This window comes from Mauremys mutica, chromosome 6 (assembly GCF_020497125.1).
Source record: "Mauremys mutica isolate MM-2020 ecotype Southern chromosome 6, ASM2049712v1, whole genome shotgun sequence".
NCBI classification, from domain to species: Eukaryota; Metazoa; Chordata; order Testudines; family Geoemydidae; genus Mauremys; species Mauremys mutica.
Genome location: NC_059077.1, coordinates 119,768,538 through 119,791,372, shown reverse-complemented (window position 1 = coordinate 119,791,372; position 22,835 = coordinate 119,768,538). Strand labels below are relative to the sequence as shown.

General features: G+C 44.4%; 1 protein-coding gene across 2 annotated transcripts in view; it reads right to left on the bottom strand.

Moving 5' to 3' along the window:
* Window positions 1–22,509, bottom strand: part of PAX5 (paired box 5) — a 216,960-nt gene extending 194,451 nt beyond the window's left edge. For both annotated transcript variants that reach the window (XM_045021445.1, XM_045021446.1), the window contains exons 1-4: window positions 22,467–22,509; window positions 14,794–14,959; window positions 9,442–9,639; window positions 3,877–3,941 (exon numbers count right to left, since the gene is read on the bottom strand). In XM_045021445.1, the coding sequence (XP_044877380.1) occupies window positions 3,877–3,941; window positions 9,442–9,639; window positions 14,794–14,959; window positions 22,467–22,509 (472 nt within the window). The remainder of the gene's footprint in view (window positions 1–3,876; window positions 3,942–9,441; window positions 9,640–14,793; window positions 14,960–22,466) is intronic.
* Between the last annotated feature and the right edge of the window lie 326 nt (window positions 22,510–22,835).

Below are 22,835 nucleotides of genomic sequence, written 5' to 3'. Positions count from 1 at the left end.
GAAGGACAGACTATAATTTGGCCACTAGGCCCTCAGATTGCCTACAAGGCCCCCAGGACTCTGAAGACTATTGAGCCGTGGCCACCAAGTGAGCCCTGCTCCAGCAAGGAAAGCAGCTTTGGGCCCTAAAGTAACCCTCAGGGCCGTGCTCCACTCAGGTTGCTTCCCTTCTATCGGTACCACGGTGGTTCTGGTTCCTGGCATCCACTGTTCATTAAAACCACTGGCTGGCAGCAGACCGTGCTGCCAAACCCAAGTGTTCAGAAATCAGGAGTCAGGCCCCCAAAATCATTAGATTTACAAAATAATCAAAAAGATGTGAGGTCCTTTTTATTTGCCCCTGGGTGTCGGAGTGTTGAGGGGGTCAGGTCTCAGCCTTTTCTCTCCCACCATGTGGCCTAGAAGCTTTCTCCTTTTGTTAATGAAAGCTGCGATTCTCAGGCTATAATCTGATTCCAGCAACTCAGACGTTACAAAAAAGACCAAAAGATTGTGAGAGTTGTGATAAAATAGTTGGATCTGGCAGTGGTGCCATGGGAGAGCTGAGCACTCTGCCTTTCCTGCTGACACAGTGATGTGTCATTGGTTCCCTACACTCCCTTGTCTGTCTGTCTCCATCTGTTCTCGTCTTATTCTTCCAGTGTAACTTCTTTGGGGCAGGGACCATTCTTCGCTCTGTATTTGTACAGCACCTAGCACAACAGTCCCTGACTAGGATTCCTAAGGCTCCAATTAATAACAACAACAACAACTATAATAACATATGGAGATATACCTATCTCATAGAACTGGAAGGGACCCTGAAAGGTCATTGAGTCCAGCCCCCTGCCTTCACTAGCAGGGCCAAGTACTGATTTTGCGTCAGACCCCTAAGTGGCCCCCTTGAGAATTGAACTCACAGCGCTGGATTTAACAGCTCAGTGCTCAAAACACTGAGCTATCCCTACTGTGCTTGTCTTAGGGACCATTGAGGGCCATTGAAAAGCCATCTCACTGCCACACCCATCAAACACCTTATATATGCACCTCACAAATGTCAACGCTCAGGTTGTGCTTTATCTACTGTTTATCTTTTTTTAAATTGGCTCGTTCTCTATACAATAAATGTAGCATTACATATGGAGCCACTAATTAAGAATCTAGTATGATATGGAGTTAACCTGAAGCCACAATCCAAGCCTGCTGATGTATTATTAGTGGGGGAACCACAGGGTGGGTAACCTAACCGTCGGAGTGCTTCAGTGAGCCTTTTGTATTAAACCCTTCATCCTGACGGCAGCGGCTGCAACAGGGGAAGAGGAGTCATTCGCCAGCATTACACAGAATACTAAATAGGAGGAACGTATGTGGTGAGGGCCCAGCTACGGGAACCTTTCGAAGAAGGATTACCAAGATCAGAAGACGTTGTCTAAATGTCTGGTTATCAGTTTACAGCTTTAAAGAGGTGGAATGGCTTTGAATGGATAGGATAACCGTAATTATAATAATGCTTAGCACTTATAAATTGCACTTTACATCTTCAACATGCTTTGCGAGCACAAACTGATTAACCTTCAACACAATTCCTGGGAAGCAAGTAATTAAATAATAACATCCCCAGTAGGGAAACTGAGGCAAGATGGTTAAGTGATTTGACCAAGGACGCAGATGGAAATAGTGCCCAAGCCAAGAGTTTGAATCCCAGCACTGACTCCCTCTGTAACCATGGGCATAGCACTTACCCTCCTTCCTGTAGTTTCCCCATCCATCCTCATACACCACCCTGGCGTGTGGTAAGAATGAGTCAACGTGCATGATTCTCTGCCTGGATTCTGTCAGCACAAACAGGCAGAACCCAGGCAGCCAGTGCTAGAGCCAGGAGGTAACAATCTACCTGCCCGCAAGCATAGAATCATAGAGTTGGAAGGGACCTCAGGAGATCATCTAGTCCAACCCCCTGCTCAAAGCAGGACCAATCCCCAAATGGCCCCCTCAAGGTTAGAACTCACAGCCCTGGGTTTAGCAGACCAATGCTCAAACCACTGAGTTACCCCTCTCCCCTGCCAGGAGCCTTCGAGCACAGCAGACAAGGTGAGCAGGCCCAGCTGGGGAGAGGCTGGAGCTAAAGCCCCCAGGAGCTGTCCAGGACATGAATTAAAGCTGCTTCCCTTTGGCAGAATGTCCCCGGTAGGGCAGGTGGGGTACTGACCTGTCCTACAGGGAGTGGTCAATGTAAATTTGGAGGTGCCAGCCAGCGTTGTTGCTGTGCCCAACTGGCCTCTTTAAGGTTCTCCACAGCTGACTCTCCTTCCCTCCCTGTGGCCAGGGAAGCATGAGCATACACACACCCAGGGCAGTGGGGTGGATGCAGGAGGGGATGGGCTGTCACACTGCCATCCCACAGTGCCAGCAGGGAGAGTCAGCACTCTGTTTGTGCTCGGCGGCCACAGCATCCAGCTGAACCACCGAGCCTCCATCTATGCAGAGCAAAGCAGAGTCAGGATTTGCCCCGTATAAACAAAGGCTCCTCTGAAGCCATCAGGAGTTTTGCTCCTGAGCTCACTGGTAACACAATCGAGCCTTAAACTATCATTCATGCTAGCTGCTGCTTTTCTTCATCGGAGGCTCTTAGAGTCACTGTCTTGATAAAACGATTCCAAATGTCTGGATATAGCAGTACGCCCAGGCACTTTCCAACTGAGTCTCGCAAAAAGCACCTCCCAGATATTTCTCAGTTTAACTTCACAGCACACCTGAGAAGTGAGCATTATCCCCATTTTACAGATGAGGACACTAAAGCAGAGATTCTGCTGCCTTTCCTCACATTGAGCAATACCTTATCCCACCGGGGCTACTTGCAGAATGAGCTACCAGACCCACAAGCAAGGTGCTTAATGGAAGTCCCATTTTGTAGCATGGATGGTAATAGAACCCAGATTGCCTACGTCTTGTACCGTCACCCCAAGGCCATTTTCCCGTCCCTTTCCTTTAGCAACCCTCCATGGAACGCCTTGCTACTTAGAAAGCAAACCCAAGTTTAACCTCCTAGGGACTAGCTATAAAAGACAAATCTTGGTTCAACTGAAGTAAATAATGTCCGCCGCTCGCTGCCTTCATTGCATTCTGCACATAAGGAGGCATGAATGCAGTGGGAAATGGCCATTTCAAATGAGGAATGCTCCACCTTCTGATTTGAGTGAACATGCCTACAAAGGGAGCATATGCGACATACATGCAGTTGCCTAAGACAATGTTTAGAGTGATCGAAAATCTCCACGAACAAGAAAGTTGGGCTGAGGCCACCAACTCCATTAACCACAAAAATGTGTTAATCGGGGTTGCTGTCTCCTGACATAAGCAGCATCGGAACCTGGCTGGAGCACGTTGCTCCGTCCTGAACATCTGCATTAGGAAAGAGAAGGGAAGAACAGGAGAAGAAAGTTTGGAAAGTTTTGGTACCTCTTCACCCAAGACTGCAAATGCACAAAGAATTATAGAAGGGATGGTTGATAGAAGAAAAAAACACATTCAGAACTACTTACTGACTAATGATGCAGAAAATGTTATGAATAAGTATCCCTTTCTTGATTTATTACTTTAATTATCTGACATTCTATAGATCCCCATTAGTGTGGGGGGGGTTGGTTTAGATTTCAATTTTCTGTCTCACGGTGAAAGCTATTTATCATAATAATCAGTAAAATTCAAAACCTTTTAGCAGTATTTATAAAATTCATTTACCATGTTCAGCCCTTGCCAAATGACAAAGAAGGTGCATTAGTACGTGTGCTGAAGTGTTTTATGCAGAATTATCTGTCCATAAGAATGATTAAAAGTTCTTTAGAATATTTGTATTCCATTATACTATTTTGTTAATATAAAAAAAGTTCGACTCACCTATGCTGTGACTAGAGGCTGGGACCTGCTGGTTGGGTGGTTGCTGTACCTTAGTCCGTATGATCCTGCATGTAGTTGAAAAGAAACAAATGGCTCCTTACTATGATGCATGCACACTGTAGAAACTGCAGGTAAATAATAGCAGTGCCTGGAGAACATCAGAAGGTATTTTGTCCATTCAGGACACTTAGATGGTAAAGGAAACATCTTTTCCTGTATTATTCCATTGAAGCACAGTGAAAGTCAGACAGCTGGGCAGATCTAGGGCCAAATTTTCAAAAGTGCTGAAGACCCAGATCCTTAAAGGCATTTAGGAACCTCTTCGAAATCAATGGGAGTAAAGCATGTAAATACAGCTGAAGATCTGGGCCCAGGTGAATTAGGAGCCCATGTTCCATTGAAATTTAGGCTCTTAAGCACCTAAGGTTTTCAGGTGCCTGAAAATACAGGTAGATGCCTAGCTGGATTTTCAAAAGTGCCCAGGCGCCGAACTCCCGTTGATTTCAATAAGAGTTAGGCACCAACATATTTGAAAAGCCCAGTAGGCACCTATCACCTATCTTTGGGTGTTTAAATGCCTTTAAAAATCTTTTTCACTTTTGAAAATGGGACTTACACTCCTAAGTCTCTGAGGCGTTTTTGAAGTTTTTACCCCAAATCAAATGGAACACTGAAAGCAACAAATCTTGGACCAAATGCAAGACATCAAAACTCAATAATTACCTTGTCATAACTGGACCCTCAGACCATCTTCTGGTCTCATTTACACCGGTGTAAATCTGGAGTCACGCTATGAATTTCAAAGGGCTCACTCCCAATTTACACCAGTGTTCCCAGAGAGCAGCATCTGTTGCAGTTGTGCATGGGGTGTAGAAAGACAGAGAGACATAAACGAAAGGGTGTGTGGTGGCTTTTTGGAAAGGGGGCAGTTAGCAAGAAAGGCAACAGGAATGCGCTGGCAAAAACGACAGTGACAATGTATTAACGGGAAAGACACAGGGTGTGAGACGTCTGCCCAGGACATAGATGGACATTTTGCCATGAACTTCAGTGGAAGGAAAATCAGGCCCAAAGACTAACTGTACAGAATACATAGTTCATTGACATGCTTCTCATAGTAGGTCTGTATGTTTTCTGTACTATTTTGACAGCATGCTGTGGTGATTCTTTCTTCCGGGGCTATTTAACAAGCTAGATTCCCAGTTTATGCCTTGCTCTACATCAGTTTTTGCACATTGATATGTTCACCCAAGAATGCCAAAACTTCATTCATGGACCAACGGTGTAAAGTTATAGTGGGGGGTTGCATTTGTGTGTATAGCAAAAGGAAGAAGCTTAAAAATTATTCTCAGATCAGGGCTTTATCATTCAGACTCCTTTTATGTAAAATCAGTTTTCTGCAGAATTTTTATCTGTTCCCACTAGATCTTTTTCTATTATTTTACAACCATTCAGTAGTGACCACAATAGTAACAACACCTAACTCTTTATATAAGGAGTTTTTCATCAGAAGGTCTTGCTGCTCTTTACAAAGCAGGTCAGTATCATGATCCCTGTTTTACAGAAGGGGAAACCGAGGCACAGAAATGGGAAATGACCCACCTGAGATCTCCCAGCAGGCCAGTGATAGAGCCAGGAATAGAATCCCAGGTCTGGGTCTCCTGAATCCCAGCCCCATACACTAGGCACTTAATCACACGGCCTCCCCATATTTCTCTCCTGAGCAGAAATAGCTGGTGAGACGTGCTCCCTAACGTAGGAACTGACTCCCTCCCTGCCTCTCCCATCAGGCCCTGAAAGCTGCAGAATAGGAAGCGGCCCCGGATGCTGAGTTCTAATCACTACATTCCCGGAGGTGGGGCCAAGCCGGCCAGTGCCTGCCAGCATTCTTTTCCCCCAGCAACAAGCCAGGACTTTTGGAGCAGGGCCCGATCCTGTCTTATTGAAGCCAGTGAGAGCTTTGCCACTGACCTTAGTATGAGAGCAGGACTGAGCCCCTCAAGTGAGATCCATCTGCACGAGAGGGAAGGGGAGGAAATAACACTTTGCACAAGGATTCTGAGCTGTCAGAAGGAATCAAGAGAATTCAGGGCCTTCTTACATGTAAATATCTTTATTTCTGGCAGGCTAACGGATAATAAAGCAGCCAGTGAGCTTGCAGATTACATGAGTGAAGCTAATAATTATGATTAATTAAACCTTATTGTCACGAATTTGCTCCTGCTGAGGAGTCTCCTATGATTAATATTAATTAATATTATCAAGAATTGGGTGTATGAATTGAGGCTATCCCAAATTCTGAATTCTCTTCTACCCAGGTTCCTCTCCTGGGCCCATCACCATAGTATCTGAGTATCTTCCGGTCGGGCATTAATCAATGTGACAAACACCTGGCAGGTGTTTTTTGAAGCATGTTGTACTAGAAGGCATTCAGCTGTGCTATGGTGATGAGCCCGGGGTAAGAAACTGCATAGGCTAGTCTGCCTAGCGTGCCAGCCAGCTCCCCGGTGCAGCGCTGCCTTCACTGCAAGCAGCACTGGGCTGGCTCCTTCGTCCCTCCCTCCCTCCCCTGAAGCAGGGAGGCCAGGTGGAATGGGGATATGGCATGACTCCCCTCCGTTTATTCCACATGTGGGCTGTGCAGCCATTGTCTATCGCTACTTACGACACAAAGCAGAAGCAAGAGCTCTTACTGAACAGCTTCCGATGGGGATCCAAAGTCAATGGATAGAGGGTTACATTTTAAAATCATCTATGTGATTTATAAACCCAGAACCCATTTTCAACCCCTGCTTGCATCTTTAGGTGTCGCAATACCTTTCAAAATTGCCCCTGAGTCACTTTTGAAAATGCTCCTAAGTCACTTAGGTGCTTTTGAAAATGTTACCCTGTGTTAATGTTAATGTGCCCTGTGAACAAACATACGCATGAAGGAATGTAATGTGCATGAACGTATATTATATCTGCCCTGTGTCTGCACTGTGGCGCTCTGCTTGTGTTGATGGTTTTCACTAGTAAATTCTGTGCTTTACCATTTTAGAATTTGGGAATTGTTCTTTGCCAAGGGCTAGAGAAAAACACATCCTGCATGTAATAGTTAAAACGAAATGGGGACTTTCACATTACCCTATGTATGTGCACCAGCCCCATGGCTCCTGTTCTGGAGCTGGGGTCGGAGACTGCTATGGACTATAGGTCCCATGCAGTGGAATGTCAGACGATCATCCTCTGACTGGGTAGTCTTCCCACAGGGCTCTCAGAGATGAACTGCTTTTAAAGAGACAGACCCAGCAAACCCAGTGACAACAGTAGTCCTTAACTACATGAGAAGTCCACGGACTGCAGTGGGACTACTTTACATGAGCAAAGATGTGCAGGGTCAGACCTTACTGCCCCAACACAGCAGAGCGTTTACATATATGCTTAACTTTAATCCTGTGCTTGCGTCCCAGAGAGTGCTGAGCTGAATAGGAACGGACTGCAGAATTGGGGCCGCATGTCTTTGGAGCAGATTCCCGACTTATTACCATAGGTAGGGTTTTCCTTACATGCAATTGCAAGTCCTGAACAGCAGGAAGGGGCGGTAAGGTACCAAAAACGATTCTGCCCAATAAAACAAACCAATGCAAAAAGCTTGAATGCATTTCAAAGGGAGGTTCTGAGCCACAACTGCAGATGCATGAGAAAGGATGAGATTTCCACCAAATGGAGTGGCTTCCAAATCATGGCACAACTTTTTGACATGTAAACAGCATCGCTCCATGATATTATTGGTACGAGAAATACACTAGGGTGGTAGAGGAGGCAACAAAAGAGTGAAATGTGAAAACTGGATTAAAACATGCGAGAGGCCTAGTTAGGTTGTAATCTCTTTAGGGCAGGGAGTGTCTCTTGGTTATGTGTTCGTAGAGCACCCAGCACAATGAAGCCCTGACCCCGAAGGTCCAATAATTAAAAATAATAATCACGCTACCAATGAAGACAATGGCAAGACGCCCACGGATTTCAGTGGGAGTGGAGCTGCCCTTCGGTTATCTGAGGACACCAAGTATTAAGATTTTCTTTCAGCCCCCGGTTTCTGTTCTGTTTCTCAAACTAGTCTCTTTCTTGCCCAAATCTGTAAATCTCTCAGTATTACTGAATGCTGCTAGGATTTCACTCCAGTTAGGAAACTGCAGACACCATTCAACATTTTGAATTGTCTACCCAGTCTTTGCACTTATTCCCATGAATCTGTCACATAACATTTGATTTGGAGGTAAAGGGCCACCCATTATTTTTCATGTTATGTCAAAGATTATTAATACTTCAGGGGCAATTCCACAAGGGCATCCAGGTTGAGATCTCCAAACAGACATACAAAATAATATGGCATCTATTTATTACATGACCCTAGACACACATGAAAATTTAGAGTTAGCTGCATTCTGGGGATTTGGATGAAATTGCATGAAAACTATCTTGATTTTTAAAACCACACACACACACACACACACAAAATGGATTCAAAGCCAAACACAGTCTTTGAATTTAAATGTAAATGGGTTTTATGTCTACACCCTGTATCGTTAACTCTGAAGAACCCTCTAAGCAGAATACTGCAGAGGATGAAGGGCTGTTGCTTACCACCTAGAATGTTTAGGGGATTCGTATCCCTTCCATTAACACTTGTTACTGACTTTTGTCACTTTTCACAAGACGTTTCTCAACACTGTCATGATGAACACTCGTTTTTCTCTTCGATGTGAGCTAGAATCTCATCCATCGTGCAAGGGAGTGTTGGTTTCCTGAATAGTTCTGCTTAAGATTCATTTAGGTGGAGCACTTCGAAAAAAAGTAATTATACTTTGTACCTCTACAGGGCCGTAACCCTGTGCCCAGGAGAGTCGATGGCAATGCTCCTGTAGTGCAGGATCAGGCCCCATGGTAGTACCTTGCATGTGAGGTTCCTTAAAGTTCTTTTAAAAATTAATTAACTTGCAAAACACCCCTCTGGGTGGGTAAATTTACCACTCATCTTACAGGTGGATAATTGAGGCATATAAAGGTTACAGACCAGATTCCATCAGCCTTACTCAAGGTGAGTAGTGCCTTACCCCACCAAACATGAATCTGGCCTAAGGGAATCCAGAAATGCTCACATGCTCTAACCACTAGACCTCACTCTTCCCACCTTCAGCCGAATGTGAATTCAAACCTTTTTTAGATCACCAGTAGTTCAGGTCACTGGTGGTCTCGACCTTATCCCTAGGAAATGTTTATATCCTGAAATCCCTTGCTGCTGAATCCAACCCTGCGAGCGTGGGGCTCAATTCGAATAAGCGTGGGACTTTCCCAGCAAAAGAACTGCAGGTCGGGAGCGGGATGCGGCAGCAAGGCTGCGTGGTGATAGCAATTGTTCATAATATGCCACACACTCGCCCCGGTGCTCAACCCTGGCTCTCATGGCTGCCCAAGTCATCCAGGAAACAAACACAAACCAGATCACTTGCAAATGACCCAAAGGAGGAGATGCTGCAAATTCTAGCGGCGAAAGCCGCTGACCGGTGCTGTCCAAATCTGTACCTGTTAATCGAGCTGACGCTGGGTACGGTGTCGTTGTCACACACTCGCTCGGCTAGAAGCCTGTCCCTGATCTCCCAGGCAAACATGGTGGGATTTTGGCGTTTATACTCTGCAATTTTTTCGACAACTTTGGGTGTGGCGACCTTTGGTTTGGATCCTCCAATCACTCCAGGCTTAATGCTCCCAGTCTCATAGTACCTGGGAGAGAATCCAAGACAAAGCTTTAGTTACCAAGAGTTGACAGACAGGAAAGTTGGAGATTTACAGTGCACACTCTTTTAGCACAATGCATCTCCAGTCTCTTCTATGATACATCTGCCCTTTCACTCACACATCCTGGCTATGTAGTACATTATCTCCCCAATGGATTAATTTATAGTAATTGAAAATGGGCCCCAGTATAAAACATATATTTTTCCATAACAGCAAGACAATAGAAACAATGCAAGATTAAAGGGCATGCTGAGTTCCTAAATTAACTGGAAATGTGTGTTATTAATCAGAGGTAAGGGCAATAATAGAAACAAATCACATTCAGCACCATTATTTTTGTACTGAACTCTGTTGTAATAAATTACTGTTTGGAGGGAAATTTGCCTTCATTAATGGAAATACCTTGTCATCACTTCCCACCCCTTGAAGGCCAGGTAAAGTAGTATCATGACAAATATTTGCAGAGTACACTTGAAGTAAGTATGCCAGTGTATTGTTGTATTCTCTTTTCCTGGGAGCTATGGTTTCAATATCCAGATCTTAAGGAGGAAAAAAAATATTTTCTCATCACTATTCTCAGAAGAAAGTAGAGTGGTTGGTTTCTTTAAATTCATAGGGCCCGATACCATAACCCTTGCCCACAAATTGCTCTGTTGGCGTCTGTGAGATTACTCGTGTGATTAAAAATTATTCCAATCAGACAGAGTGGTAGGATCAGGCCCTTTAACAGAATTGTATTAAAGACACTGTGACAGCTGCTCAGCTGGTGTAAATGGGATCAACTCCACTTCCTTCAGTGGAGCTGCAACAATTTATTCCAGCTGAGAACATGACTCTTTTTTTCTTTTTCTTGAAACAAAAGCTTGGAAAATACAGTAGAACCTCAGAGTTACGGACACCAGAGTTACCAACTGACCAGTCAACCACACTCCTCGTTTGGAACTGGAAGTGCACAGTCAGGCAAAAGCAGAGACAAAGAAAGCAAACACAATATCGCGCTGTGTTAAATGACTACAAAATAGAGGGAAATCAGCATTTTTCTTCTGCAAAATAAATTTCAAAGCTGCATTGTCAATGGTCAGTTGTAAACGTTTGAACACAACATTATGGTTCTTTCACTGTTATGAACATTTCAGAGTTACGAACAACCTCCATTCCCGACGTGTTCGTAACTCTGAGGTCCTACTGCAGCTGTTCTCAAACTTCATTGCACTGCGACCTCCTTCGGACAACAAACATTACTATACGACGCCAGGAGGGGGGACTGAAGCCTGAGCCTGCGTGAGCCCAGCCGCCCTGGGTGGGAGTGGGGGCCAAAGCCCGAGCCCCACTGCCGCGGGCGGGGCCAAAGCCAAAGCCCAGCGGCTGCAGCCCCAGGCAGGGAGCCTGTAACCTGAGCCCGCCAGCCAGGGTTGAAACCCTCGGGCTTCAGCTTCGGCCCTGGGCCCCAGCAGGTCTAACAGCCCTGACGACCCCATTAAAACAGCGTCGCAACACACTTTGGGGTCCTGACCCACACTTTGAGAACCGCTGTTACTGTATTGCTCAAAGTGGGAGTCTTGTTCTGCCCACAGAGGACCAAGAGGAAATCGAAGGAAGAAAACAATCTCCCTAAATGCTAAGCCAAAAAGTTGTGCTGTAAGTGATGACGTAGTTCTGGCTGTGTAAGACAACGATGCCACGCACTTTTTTATAGTTTGTAATTTTCTAAGACCAGATAAAGATAAGCCCAGAACTAACAGCAGAGAGACTGATAACTTTCTTCCCTATCAGACCTGATTCTAAAAGCCCTCTGTGCTTAGAGCTCCCATTTCTTTATGGGTTCTACATACAGGGAGACCTTGCCTGGCTGTATCATCTTTATCAGCCTAAACTTGTTCATTGACCTTGGCACATCCCAGATTTTTAGCAGGATCTTTACTAGAACCCACCCAATAAAAACATATGTTCACATGATATATTTTCTCTGCAGCTACTTGACATCTGTGTTGTCTGCGGAAAAACGAATCTCCTAAAATCTCTCCGATGCAAAAGAGCATGAACATGTTATGAGACCGAAGTCTGTGTCTCAAGGACAGTTGCATTCATCAAATTTCTTCTGCATTACGGGTTTAATCATCCTGCGGGCACTCTTTTTTCAGAGCCTAAAAAAATCCCTTTAATGGGAGTGACAAGATGATGTTTGCACCTGTTTTCACATGAGTTTGGAACAAATGGTCTGTTCCACTTCGGTCTCCATGCATTCATTTGAGTACTAGTAATGGAAGGTGATGCGCATTTGTGATGGATTAAACCTTTGTCTGCCCTGAGTTGAGCCTAACAATGAACTTGGGGCAGGAAGGAAACACTTGCTCCCACCCCATACCCTTTCCTTGGGTGAATGATGAAATAATGGGAAGAGCATGTTTGCATGATGCACCTAAAAAAATCATGCCTATGAAAAATGACCATTCAAACCAGCCCTTGTAACCTTCGCTTATGCCATCCCTCCAGTGAGTGAAAGCTCCAGAACGGGGCTCTGGTAAGCTTAGTGCTACATTACTAACCACTCACAGTTTTCATGGATCAAATAAAAAACGGCAGCATTTATAAAAATTCCTCTGTGTAACCAGTCTCCCTCACTCGGGCCTGCCTGTGTGACCGATCACTGGTTGTTGCCCCTTGCTCACTGTTGCCTCCAGCTCTGGACAATCTAGCCGACAGGAAACTAGCCACCTGACAAGCAGTTTGGTGACGCATTTTGGACTCTGCAGACAGACAGGCCCCTATGTTGCTGGGTAACAGGGTTGCCTCATTGAAGGACGTTGGCATAGAAGATAAGGGCCTGATCTGAACCCCATCAAAATCAGTGGAAAGATTCCAATGACTTTAAAGGGCATAAAATGAGGCCCTTACAGAGTCCGCCCCAGAATAACTTAATCCCAATTTCCCTGTAAAGCTGGGGCCAACCTGCAGGCCAACTAAACCTATAGAATTCCACAGAGAACTCTTCCCGTCAGGACAGTCTCATCTTTAACCTGGGGCATGGCCCACAGAGACTACAGCTCCCAGAGTGCAATTCTCCCTCTCAGTCTGGCCACAACCCCACACTAAAGACAGGGCAGCTGCAATCGGCTTGATTTTATGCAAATTAGATCCTGCCCTTGAGCTCCAGGCAGGTTGCCAATTCTCCCCTCAAATGGGCGCAGGGCAGACACCCCCGTTGTAATGCTCCATGAGCCATCAGCTATAGTCGGCCTCCTTCTGCCGCCATCCAGACCATCGTCCCAAAGGCTCACATTTATTTCCTTGAACGTTTTGTGTTTTTTCCAACGTTTGACTAAAAACAAGTGGATTCAAAGACTTTCAGTTCCAGAATTTGGAACCGAACATTTTTGCGTGGAGCCTTTGTATTTTTTCCCCACAGACGGCAGCTCCAATTACAGTGACATTTTACCCACCGTAATTATTAGTTATGAAAATAATGAGCTATGAAATTCCAATTTATTGTTGACAACTTAAATGACAAAACTCCGGAGCTGCTCTCTGAGCTCCATAATGCAAATATATCTAATGACAAATCTATTCAAATCTGAAACAGGAAAGTGGTTGGACTTTTCCGCGGTAGGCAAATGAGTTGCCTATTTATTAGCTTTGCACTGATACTAATAAAAATGGTTTGTAAATCTGCTAGAGTGGTAGGGTGTCACAAATAGGACCAGCACTCAGAACAGATTCAAAGATCAAACAGAATGGAGCAGCTTGTGGTAGGCAGGAAAGTCCCACACAAGAAAAGTCTCTCTCTCAGAAAGAGTAAAGATATCAGAGCTTACATGTCCTGTCACTTACACCAGTGTAAAATCAAGGGTAACTCTGTTGATTTCCAATGGAATTACACTGGAGTAAAACTGTGGCATGTGAGAGAAGAACCAGGTCCACTGATTTTCTGGGATCTTCTGTGCATATGACTGGTTCCTATGGCATTATAGCAGCAATCTGAATAGGACTGCAGAGAAGATTCTCCAGTAGAGACAATGGGTCTCATGGAATAAGGGTGAAAGAATCCTTAGCTTTGCCAGATTCATTTCATTTTGAGTACTGCATTTGTCCACGTGGGACTGCTGCTGCAGTTATTTCAGAGGGAAGAGTCTATGTACACTGCTAGACAAATGTTTGCTCTAACAATCTTTATAACTACAGTCCGACCAATAAAACAGATCAATTAAAATTGAGGGGGGAAAGTGAAGGTCAGAATATGACTAATACCAGTGGAATGCAAACAATGAAGTTAATTCAATTGTTAATGCTCAATAAACATTTTAAAAACTTCTCTGAGTTATAGAGAGAAAATAGAAGGTAATAGAAAAGTATGGCAGCAAAAAGTTCCCAAGATACATGCATTCTAGTTCATTTAAAACCAGTGATATATGGTATTCACATTCGTGCACAAGGAGTTAAAATGCAGTGATGACTTTCCTGAATCTAAATCAAGCTCAAAACCTAATTCTGACATGATCGAATTTTTTTTAATTTACTATTGCTTTACTACTTTGAGCATCTCCAATCAGAAAAGATGGCTACTCTCAAAGTATCAGAATTAAGAGAGTTAATGATTACTTATGGTTCTTTGTGTTCTAATTGGGAATATAGCTTATCACAAGAATAAAACAAGCCTTAAAATGAAATTATTGTGACAAATTTCAAAAGAGGCCATGTAAATGAGTGCGCTGACTGACAACTGCTCTTGGTGGCTTTAGGTAGTGAAATTATGTGCTAAAAATAGACTGTTCTTTAGAAAACAAAAGGGGTAGCTTTCACTGCCAGATTCATAACTTCTGTTTTTTTCCATTTTACTGCAGATGACGCACAGATTTGTCAATTTGTTCAGTACACACAGGTGCAGGAAATTTAGACCACATGTGCCATCCCTCCTCTTCATTTCGTCAGTTATTTGCAAGAATTTTGTGGTGAAGTAAATAAACAAATAAATAAATAAATCGCTTTCACTTCCCAGGTGAGACAACTTAAATTATGACTGACTGATCCTATGCAATTTCCTGTCATTCCTAGGTCATTTCTATGAGTCTCCATTTGACTTGTTTCTTGTTTCAGAATCTTTGATACAGTGTTTGATATTTTCCTTTACAGAAACAAAGTTACCTGCCAAGAATTTTGCTGACACAACCATGGCTGACCCGTAGCTGCCTGGAGATGTCACACGGCCTGACACCTTGGTGGGCAAGTTCCACAATCCTTTGGCGGACAACATCAGGGAGTGGACGACCATTCACAAAAACACCCCCTAACTGATTCACTCCTCCATGTCCTGAAACACATGGGAAAAAAAAACAAGCAGGAAAAAAAACATCTTTGTGATAGTTGGAAGACACTTCTCGACCGCAATCTTGCTTCGCCACCGATTCCTCCTTCACAATGATCAACCTCACTCCTCAACAAGAGTTTAAACATTTTCAAATGACTGATCATCACTCACTGCCAAGGCAGGAAGAATTTTAAAAGTTGAAACTTAATTCTGTTCTCGTAGCAATTTCACACCCATGTAACCCCACTGGCTTCAATGGATTGAAGTGACATCAAAACCAGGCCCCTAGTTCGTAAAACACCATTTCAAATTACAGTTCTAGGCCCAGGCCGGCGGTACTCAGGCAATATCTCCCCTTGAAACCAATGGAAGATGTTGCCTGAGTAAGAACTGCCCGGGGAAGCCCTGTAGCTGAATGGTAAAAAGGTGACTTTTAGTCTCCCTAAAAATATGAGGCTGTGTTCAAATAAGATTGGGACCATTTTCCTTATAAATTTAGTTTCATTCAGTCACAAAAGGGTTGCACTGAATCTAACAATCGTTTACTTCCCCCCCCCCCCAATGACTGCTTAATGCTTAATTTAATCAAAGGGGGGGGATATGGAATGGCTTTTGCTGTTATAATTTACAGCAGCCTCTGCAGACATTATGGTCCCACAAATGAAATGTGAATGCTTAGCCCACACCTGTACATTATTCTGTTTCTAGCAGATTTGCACTGATCACCTTTAGCACATATATCTGATGTGAAATGGGACCCAGCTAGATGAGGAGCAGCTAAACCGTGTAAAACCAATGAACATGTAATAATCCCATGTAGCAGTGACGAAATATAATTAATCCTCAAGTTGTTAATCATTCAAACTACTTATATCACAGAGGGCTGGCAAAACTGAAAACAAATAATAGCATAGACAGCCCTGTTGCCAAAACTGGAACAAAAAAGTAATAAGAAAAATCTCTATTTACAGGAAACTTGGACTATACAGAATAAGCTGACAGGTCAAATGCCTCAGTGCTTAAAAAAAAACAATTGTATAAACTATTTTTATTTAAATCCTGTCATTTCCCCATTGATAAACTACTATCAAACTTTGTAAACCCCTTCTACAACTGTCAGAACACATAATGAATCCACATAAAATATTTGATTACTAAAGCCAGTTTAAGCCTACACAGAGGAGCCAGTCGCTGAAGTTCCTTGTCAATTTCAGAAGTGAATCTTTTTTTCAGCACACCACATCTTAGTGGAAGCTTCAGGTTCAAAGTGTTTCTGCTCCAAAAATAAGTTTATTCCGAACATATCAAGAGAAGTCTGAGGATAACCTTGTGCTGCATTTTCCAGAGTGAACCATCCCATCCTTTTCAGTTTACAGAGCCTATCCGTTTTGATTCTGAAATTCCTTTAAGGCCAGAAAAATAATGTCCTTACTGCTTTTAATACCAAAAAGCAGAGGTGCAACCCCACTTAACTGAAACAAACTAGCCTCAGGTTCCCAAGCAATTTCAATGATATTCAATTATTAACATCGTATTTAATTTTTTTTAAAGAGCAAAGCTCTATAGCTTTTCATCTAGAAAAGCAATTCAAAGTAGAAGAAAGAAAGAAAGAAAGAAAGAAAGAAAGAAAGAAAGAAAGAAAGAAAGAAAGAAAGAAAGAAAGAAAGAAAGAAAGAAAATCTTGATATTGAAAGCTAAGGCTTTGTTTTGGGACGGGTTTTAATTTTGTAATTATTCCCTCCAAATATTACAAGTTCGGTGTTTTGTGGGCATCGAGCTCTCCCAGCGTCAAAGGCTCCTTAATGCCCTACAACAATGTACCCTCTAGCTGGACAATTAAACAAAGGACCCCGCTGTTCTGCGGTGCTTTTTGCTCCAAGTTCGAACGCGGATCCCTCTTGGCGGCCAGCGAGGCTCGCTCCGCAGCAGCAGCAGCAGCGGAGCTGAGCTTCACCGGCTGAGCGGGATGCTCTTCCCCCACTTCAGCAGGGACAGGGTTTCGGCTCCCTACATGCTCTGACAGCTCTCCCCGGCGAAAGTGAAACCCTGCTCGACTTGAACTTCCCTATCAACTTCGGTGCCAGGGAGTGAGGCCAAACGGCAAACCATCCGCGTTTCCCCCAAACAGCCCAAAATCAACACCTGCAGGAGTTTCCCGGGGTTAGGTTCAAGTGTAAACGTGATTATTAAAATAGAGGCGGGGAAACGTAATGCCTTGCTGTTTGTTGTCAATAACTATGGGATGAAACCATTCTGTGACTTCAAACAGGTCACTCTCTACAGGGAGTTATATTCCTCCCCCTGGAAAAAAACAACAACCCTGCGCCTAACAAAGATCTCTCTGCGGGTGAATAGCCCCAAATTGTTGCTGGCTCAGACAGCCCCCAGTTTGGCTATGGGGGGATTAAAATGCTTGAGAGTCACCACAACAAATGTACTGCAGCGGGAGGCACTCCCCAGCAACCCGGCCTTTCCCTCGGAGGATGGTTGCAGCTGCTAAATAATAAAGATGTAGCGATAAATCATCAAGAATCGGTGGTTTTATGAAAACATATATACGGCTGGCAAGCCATGGGGAGTTCTTCTCTACGTGCAATAGCTTTGTGCTGAGGAGGAGATTTCTGAACCTGTGCAGGGTTGGATCCTTCTGGATTTCTAACAAAGGGAAGCGGCGTTATGCTAATGACCCGGCAAATTAATTAGCCAACAGTTTGAAAATCTCTGTCTTCTCCGTACAGCTCTCAAATACTGCTGGTCTCCCGGAGGCAAATGAACACCCCGACCCCGCCAGCTCACTCGCTGCTTGCTCTCCTGTCCCCAAGACACAAAACCACGCTAGTCCTGATGCGAAGTCTCACTAGCCAGGGAAGGAGCCATCCCCACTTGGCTTTCCAGGCGATGGAGACCAGCCCAGGGATAGTAACCAGCCCAGGCTATGAGATTACCCTGCCTCTTAGCTAGGGTCACTCTGCAGCAAATGGCTCAGACCTGGGTGAATTCTGCTCCCTGCCTTCGCGTGCTGGAGCAGGAGAGGTTCAATTACGTTAAAATACTCTGCAGCGGCGGTAAAAGAGCATCCTAGCGCCTTTTCCGGGCAGTTCACGGGCCTTCGGATTTGTACCATTCATCTTCGGGCCGGGGATAAATGTATGGGCTGGGAAAGGAACAGCTAGTTCAAATGAAAGGGAAACGATCCATCCGTGGGGATGCCGTCTCCTCTTCCACCGAATTTGTCCCCATTATCACCCGCTCCTCTGGCTGGCAGATGGAAGTTCTCACTGAAGGAAGGCAAAGAAAAACGCTTTTAAAAAAGCAGATCTTCTTTACTGGCGACAATCAGCCTGCAGAGTACAGGCCACAGCGAGTCTGGCAGGGCCAGCTCTGGGAGTTTGGCAGGACAACAGTAACCAGTTGTAACCTGCGAAAAATACACGTTATTAAATAACTGGGTCTTCTGTGTTTTCCGGGGGGATTACACAAGAAAACTGCACTCTGCCAGGCCAACATCTAAGTCTGGGGCAAGTCTGCAGCACTCTATACTCCTGTGCCTATTACTGAGAAACTGTAATGCAATTTTAACTATGGAGAATATATATACTACATATTTATGTATTGTGTGTGGTTATGTGAATATAATATAATAACATAATCCATACATGTATGCATATATACATATGTATGTACATATGTACTGTATAGTCTTCATTGAGAAGTATTCAAGTATATAATACATATAGACATATATATGTAGATATACATGGATGGATGGATTGTGTGTATTGTGTCTATATGTTATAATATATATGTATATTACATATACACACAACTGTTCGCACACAATACATACATGTATAGTATATATTCATATATATGTGTGTAATATGCGTATATATGCATATCGGTGAGGGAAAAAAGTATAGAGATACGTCTCTATGAATACACACACATTATAGCAGCTGTTTAAGCACTAAATCCAGCATTGCTCCATCGATTGGCTGTAAGTGAAGGGGTTGCTGATTCACAACAGAGCCAACCCATTTGCTAACAGGGGTATTAAAGAAAGTTTGTTTTTTTTAATTACTAGAAGTGTCATTGCGAAAAATAACCCCCGGGGTGTTCTTTGCAAATATTACCTCGCACCTAGCACCGGGTGGGAACTCTTTTGCAGAAGGTAAAGCTAAGTGCCACCACCTCAAGGAACAAAACACCTTTACGGTATTTTCCCACTCGGTTCTCCCGATTAGAAAACGATGGGCGAGCCTGGCAAACGAACAGGCACAGAGGCGCCCTTCTACATGAATTCTCGTTGTCTTTCTCAATGTGTCCGGCGTTTATCTGGAAAGTCCAGCTCTTAACTGTCCATCTGGTGGTCTCTTCTTTTCGAGCCCAGCCCGGTTGCAAGGGGATCCTCGCTGGCTCCTTTGCTCGGATTGCTGCTTAGGTGGATTTCCGCTGCAAGGGCTGCCCGGTGCTAGGGGAAGCCGCTGACTCGGCGCATTCTGATTTGGTATCTTTCCTCCCCCAGCTGAAATGCGCGTGATGGGTTCCCTCTCCTCGCCCAGCGATCACTTGCCCCTCAGCCTCCCGCAAAGCCAAACGTCCAACAGGAAAGGAAGGAGCTGTCGATTAGGATTTGGTTTGGGGCTAATTTTAGCGCAGGTGAGAGCTGGCCAGGATCTTTATTGTTCGCACACGTGCAAACTGGGAACGTTTGTAGCCAAAATGCCCTGCGCCTTGGCGCGTCACATCTCAGCCTTTCCCCTGGCCCCCGTGGGAAGCAAAAAGCAGGAAAAGTTGAACGAGCAAAACTTTTAGAAAGAGGAAATGCCCCGGGGTTGGGGGCGGGGTCGTGACCAAGCTGTGGAAAGCGATGCAGGTGGAGGGTCTTGGTCTTAACCTCGTGCTGCTTATTGTTGTTAAGTCGCAGAAGAATCACCCCCAGCTCGACCAGCCCAACCACTGACCAGACTCCCGGGGTGAGTTCCCGCTCCAGCCAACCTATTGCTTGGGTAGGTATTGAAACTACGAAACATGCCATTAAGATCCCACCTATTAACATCAAACACATATAAACACTGGGGCGTGCGACCAGATCGGTAGGGTTTGTCCCCACCTGTATAAATCTGACTTTCCTGGTAGCGAAAGCACAGCACAATGCAACTACACTGTTCTTCCTTACTACACACTGCATCGGTGCTGGATTCGGGGTCTGGAGGTTTCCAGCTTTCCCCTCCAACGAGAATGAAGAAACAGTGTGGGATTGTTATTCCTGGGCCAGAAAAAACCGCAGGCATTGTAAGCACTCCGCTCTCTGCTCGGCATTTGCTCTCCCGCTGTGTGGCGGCTTTGCTATACTTCCCTGGGAAATGATTCCTCTCTGGCCAGGGCATTCCGCTGTTTGGTGGGCATCTCTCTGCTCCCGGCTCCAAAGGCGGATCTAGGCTGGGGGTATTTCCGACGGGGCTGGCGTTAGCTGGCTTCGCCCACTGAGGATGCTAAAGACTAAATCACCAGTTGTGACAAAACACTGCCTGGGCTGTTCTGCAGGAAGAAGTCTGATCCCTTCCTCAGAGTCACGTATATGTATGTTATTATTATTATTTCAAATGTTTTAACTAGGTCTCATGAGGGAAAACAGAATAGCTGTTAAAGTACAGCTGAAAATTCAGCCAGAAATTCTTTCTTTCGGAGTCAGTTGCACTAAATCTTTCCAGAAACAGATTGACTACAATAGCAAAAGGCATCATAATCAAACTGGGGGTTTGCCCCTCCATTTCTTTTTCTCCCCTTACATTCCTGCAGAAGATATTGATTTATCATTATTTAGGTTAATGGAGGAAGCAGCTAAGTCCCTTGGTGGCTTTTCCACATATGGTTGCCCGTCAAATTAGCAGAAAGACAACTCCACGAGAAAGCTTGGTTTTCACTATTAGTCATATTTCAGACTGTCGTTCTCCTAAATGAAAAAGCTCGATTTGCACAGCAGTTAAAATATTTTGATTTGTAAATTTAAAAAAAAATCCTTTTTTTCCATTTACAGTTTTCCTTTTTTTAAAAAGCAGGTTAGTTTGAAAATGTTTTAAATGTCTCATTCGATTTAGCTAAAATATAAACCTTAGTTCCTTTCATCAAAAAATGTTGCATTTTTCTTTGTAGTTCATCTTATACGCTTCCCTGTAAATTTACAGTTTGTCCTTCTATAATCATCTACTGTGTGTCCTATTCTAAATTTGTATTATTATAAGATAGATAATATCTATCTATATATCACGTTCTTTTATTTTGAAAACAAATCTGTCTTGGCTAAAAGGCTGGAGTGCAGAAGGGAAATATGATTAGTTCTACTTTATATTTCCTTGAAATCTCTAGATCTAATCCAGCGTTTAACTCACCATGAGAGAAGATGTCATTTCACATAACACTGTGTTAATGGATAAATCTTCTCCCAGCCTCTCGAGCACAACAAACCTCAAGCAAACACATTACACACATTCTGCTAACTTACACAGCTAGTTGGCCATTCTGCCTCACTTAGACTTTGATGTTGCAAAAAATAATTCTGTTTTTAGAAGAAAATTATTTTAGACTCAGTTTATCATTGATAACTGCTGGGTATTTTTAGGCTAAATCGGTATTTTAAATTTGGCAAAAATGCTGCAGACCAAACTTTTCAGTGTCATTCAAACACAATGTTTTCTGAGAGAGAGAGAGAGAGAGAGAGAGAGAGAGAGAGAGAGAGAGAGAGAGAGAGAGAGAGAGAGAGAGATTTGATTTAGAAATATTTGTACATCATTCTTCTAGAGAGTAAATGATACACACTAAAAGAGGCTGTTTCTAATATTTCCAAGACCTATTTTTTCTAGTAAAGATTTGTCTTAAAAATTATCTCTACATAAATAATTGAGAAATAGTAGAAGTCGACTAAGGAAAACCTCAACTTTTTAAGCCATCCAAAAAAAGGGAGGGGAGAGACTTACAAAAAGGAACAGGTCTGTTCGGTGGAATTATTTAAGGGGATTGATTGCACTGCTTAGTTTTGGCATTTGAATCTCACTGTGAGATGGCAAAGTTCTAACAAAATAAACCGTGCTCTCCTCTCTGTAGTTCTCACCCGGTGGTTTTAGTACCTGCGCTAGGTAAATCAATGTTTGAAATTTGCATTGTGGTTCTCTCCGTGCACTCTGTCTCTGGCTTTCATAAAACACTGATTAGCCAGGGCTGGTCGGAGTGGCGTGTATATGGGGATATAGGTGACACATATTCTCTAGAAATACCGCAGAAGTTTATCTCGCGAATTCAAGGGGGAAAGAGCGAGCCAGCGGCGGCGGCTGTTGTCTTTTCCATCCTCCCTGCAAAGCGCAGGTCAAGTGCTGCTGGTCCTGGCTAGTGGTGCCCCGAGGCAGCTACACCGACCCCCCTTTAATAACCGCTCGGGACGCTGTGATCGGACCAGGCAGGGTGGCTGGATCGGTGCTAAATGTCAGAGAAGTGGAACTAGCCGCCTACTTACTATGCATTGCTGCAAACGGGTCGTGCTTACAGTGTATTTCCATCGGAGCGGTCCCCAGCAGCTTCCCGGTCAGGTATTAAACTCCCCGGCGCTCGGCCCCGCTCCGTCGGCCCAAACTGCGGGGACGCACCGCCCAGACCTCTCGCTCCAGGCCAGCCACAAACCCCCACCCAAAGATCCTTCCCGGCGCGGCAATGTCCGGTCCCTCCCGCCCGGCGGCGGGCCGGGACCTGGGCAGGAGTTCGGGACGGTCCGGGTCCCTGCAGGTCTCCCGCCGGCGCTGGGGCGGCTCAGGGCGCCATGGAGGAGGAGGTCACGGGCACGGCTCCTCAGGCGGGTCCGGAGCAATCCAGGGGCTGGAGAGGCGGG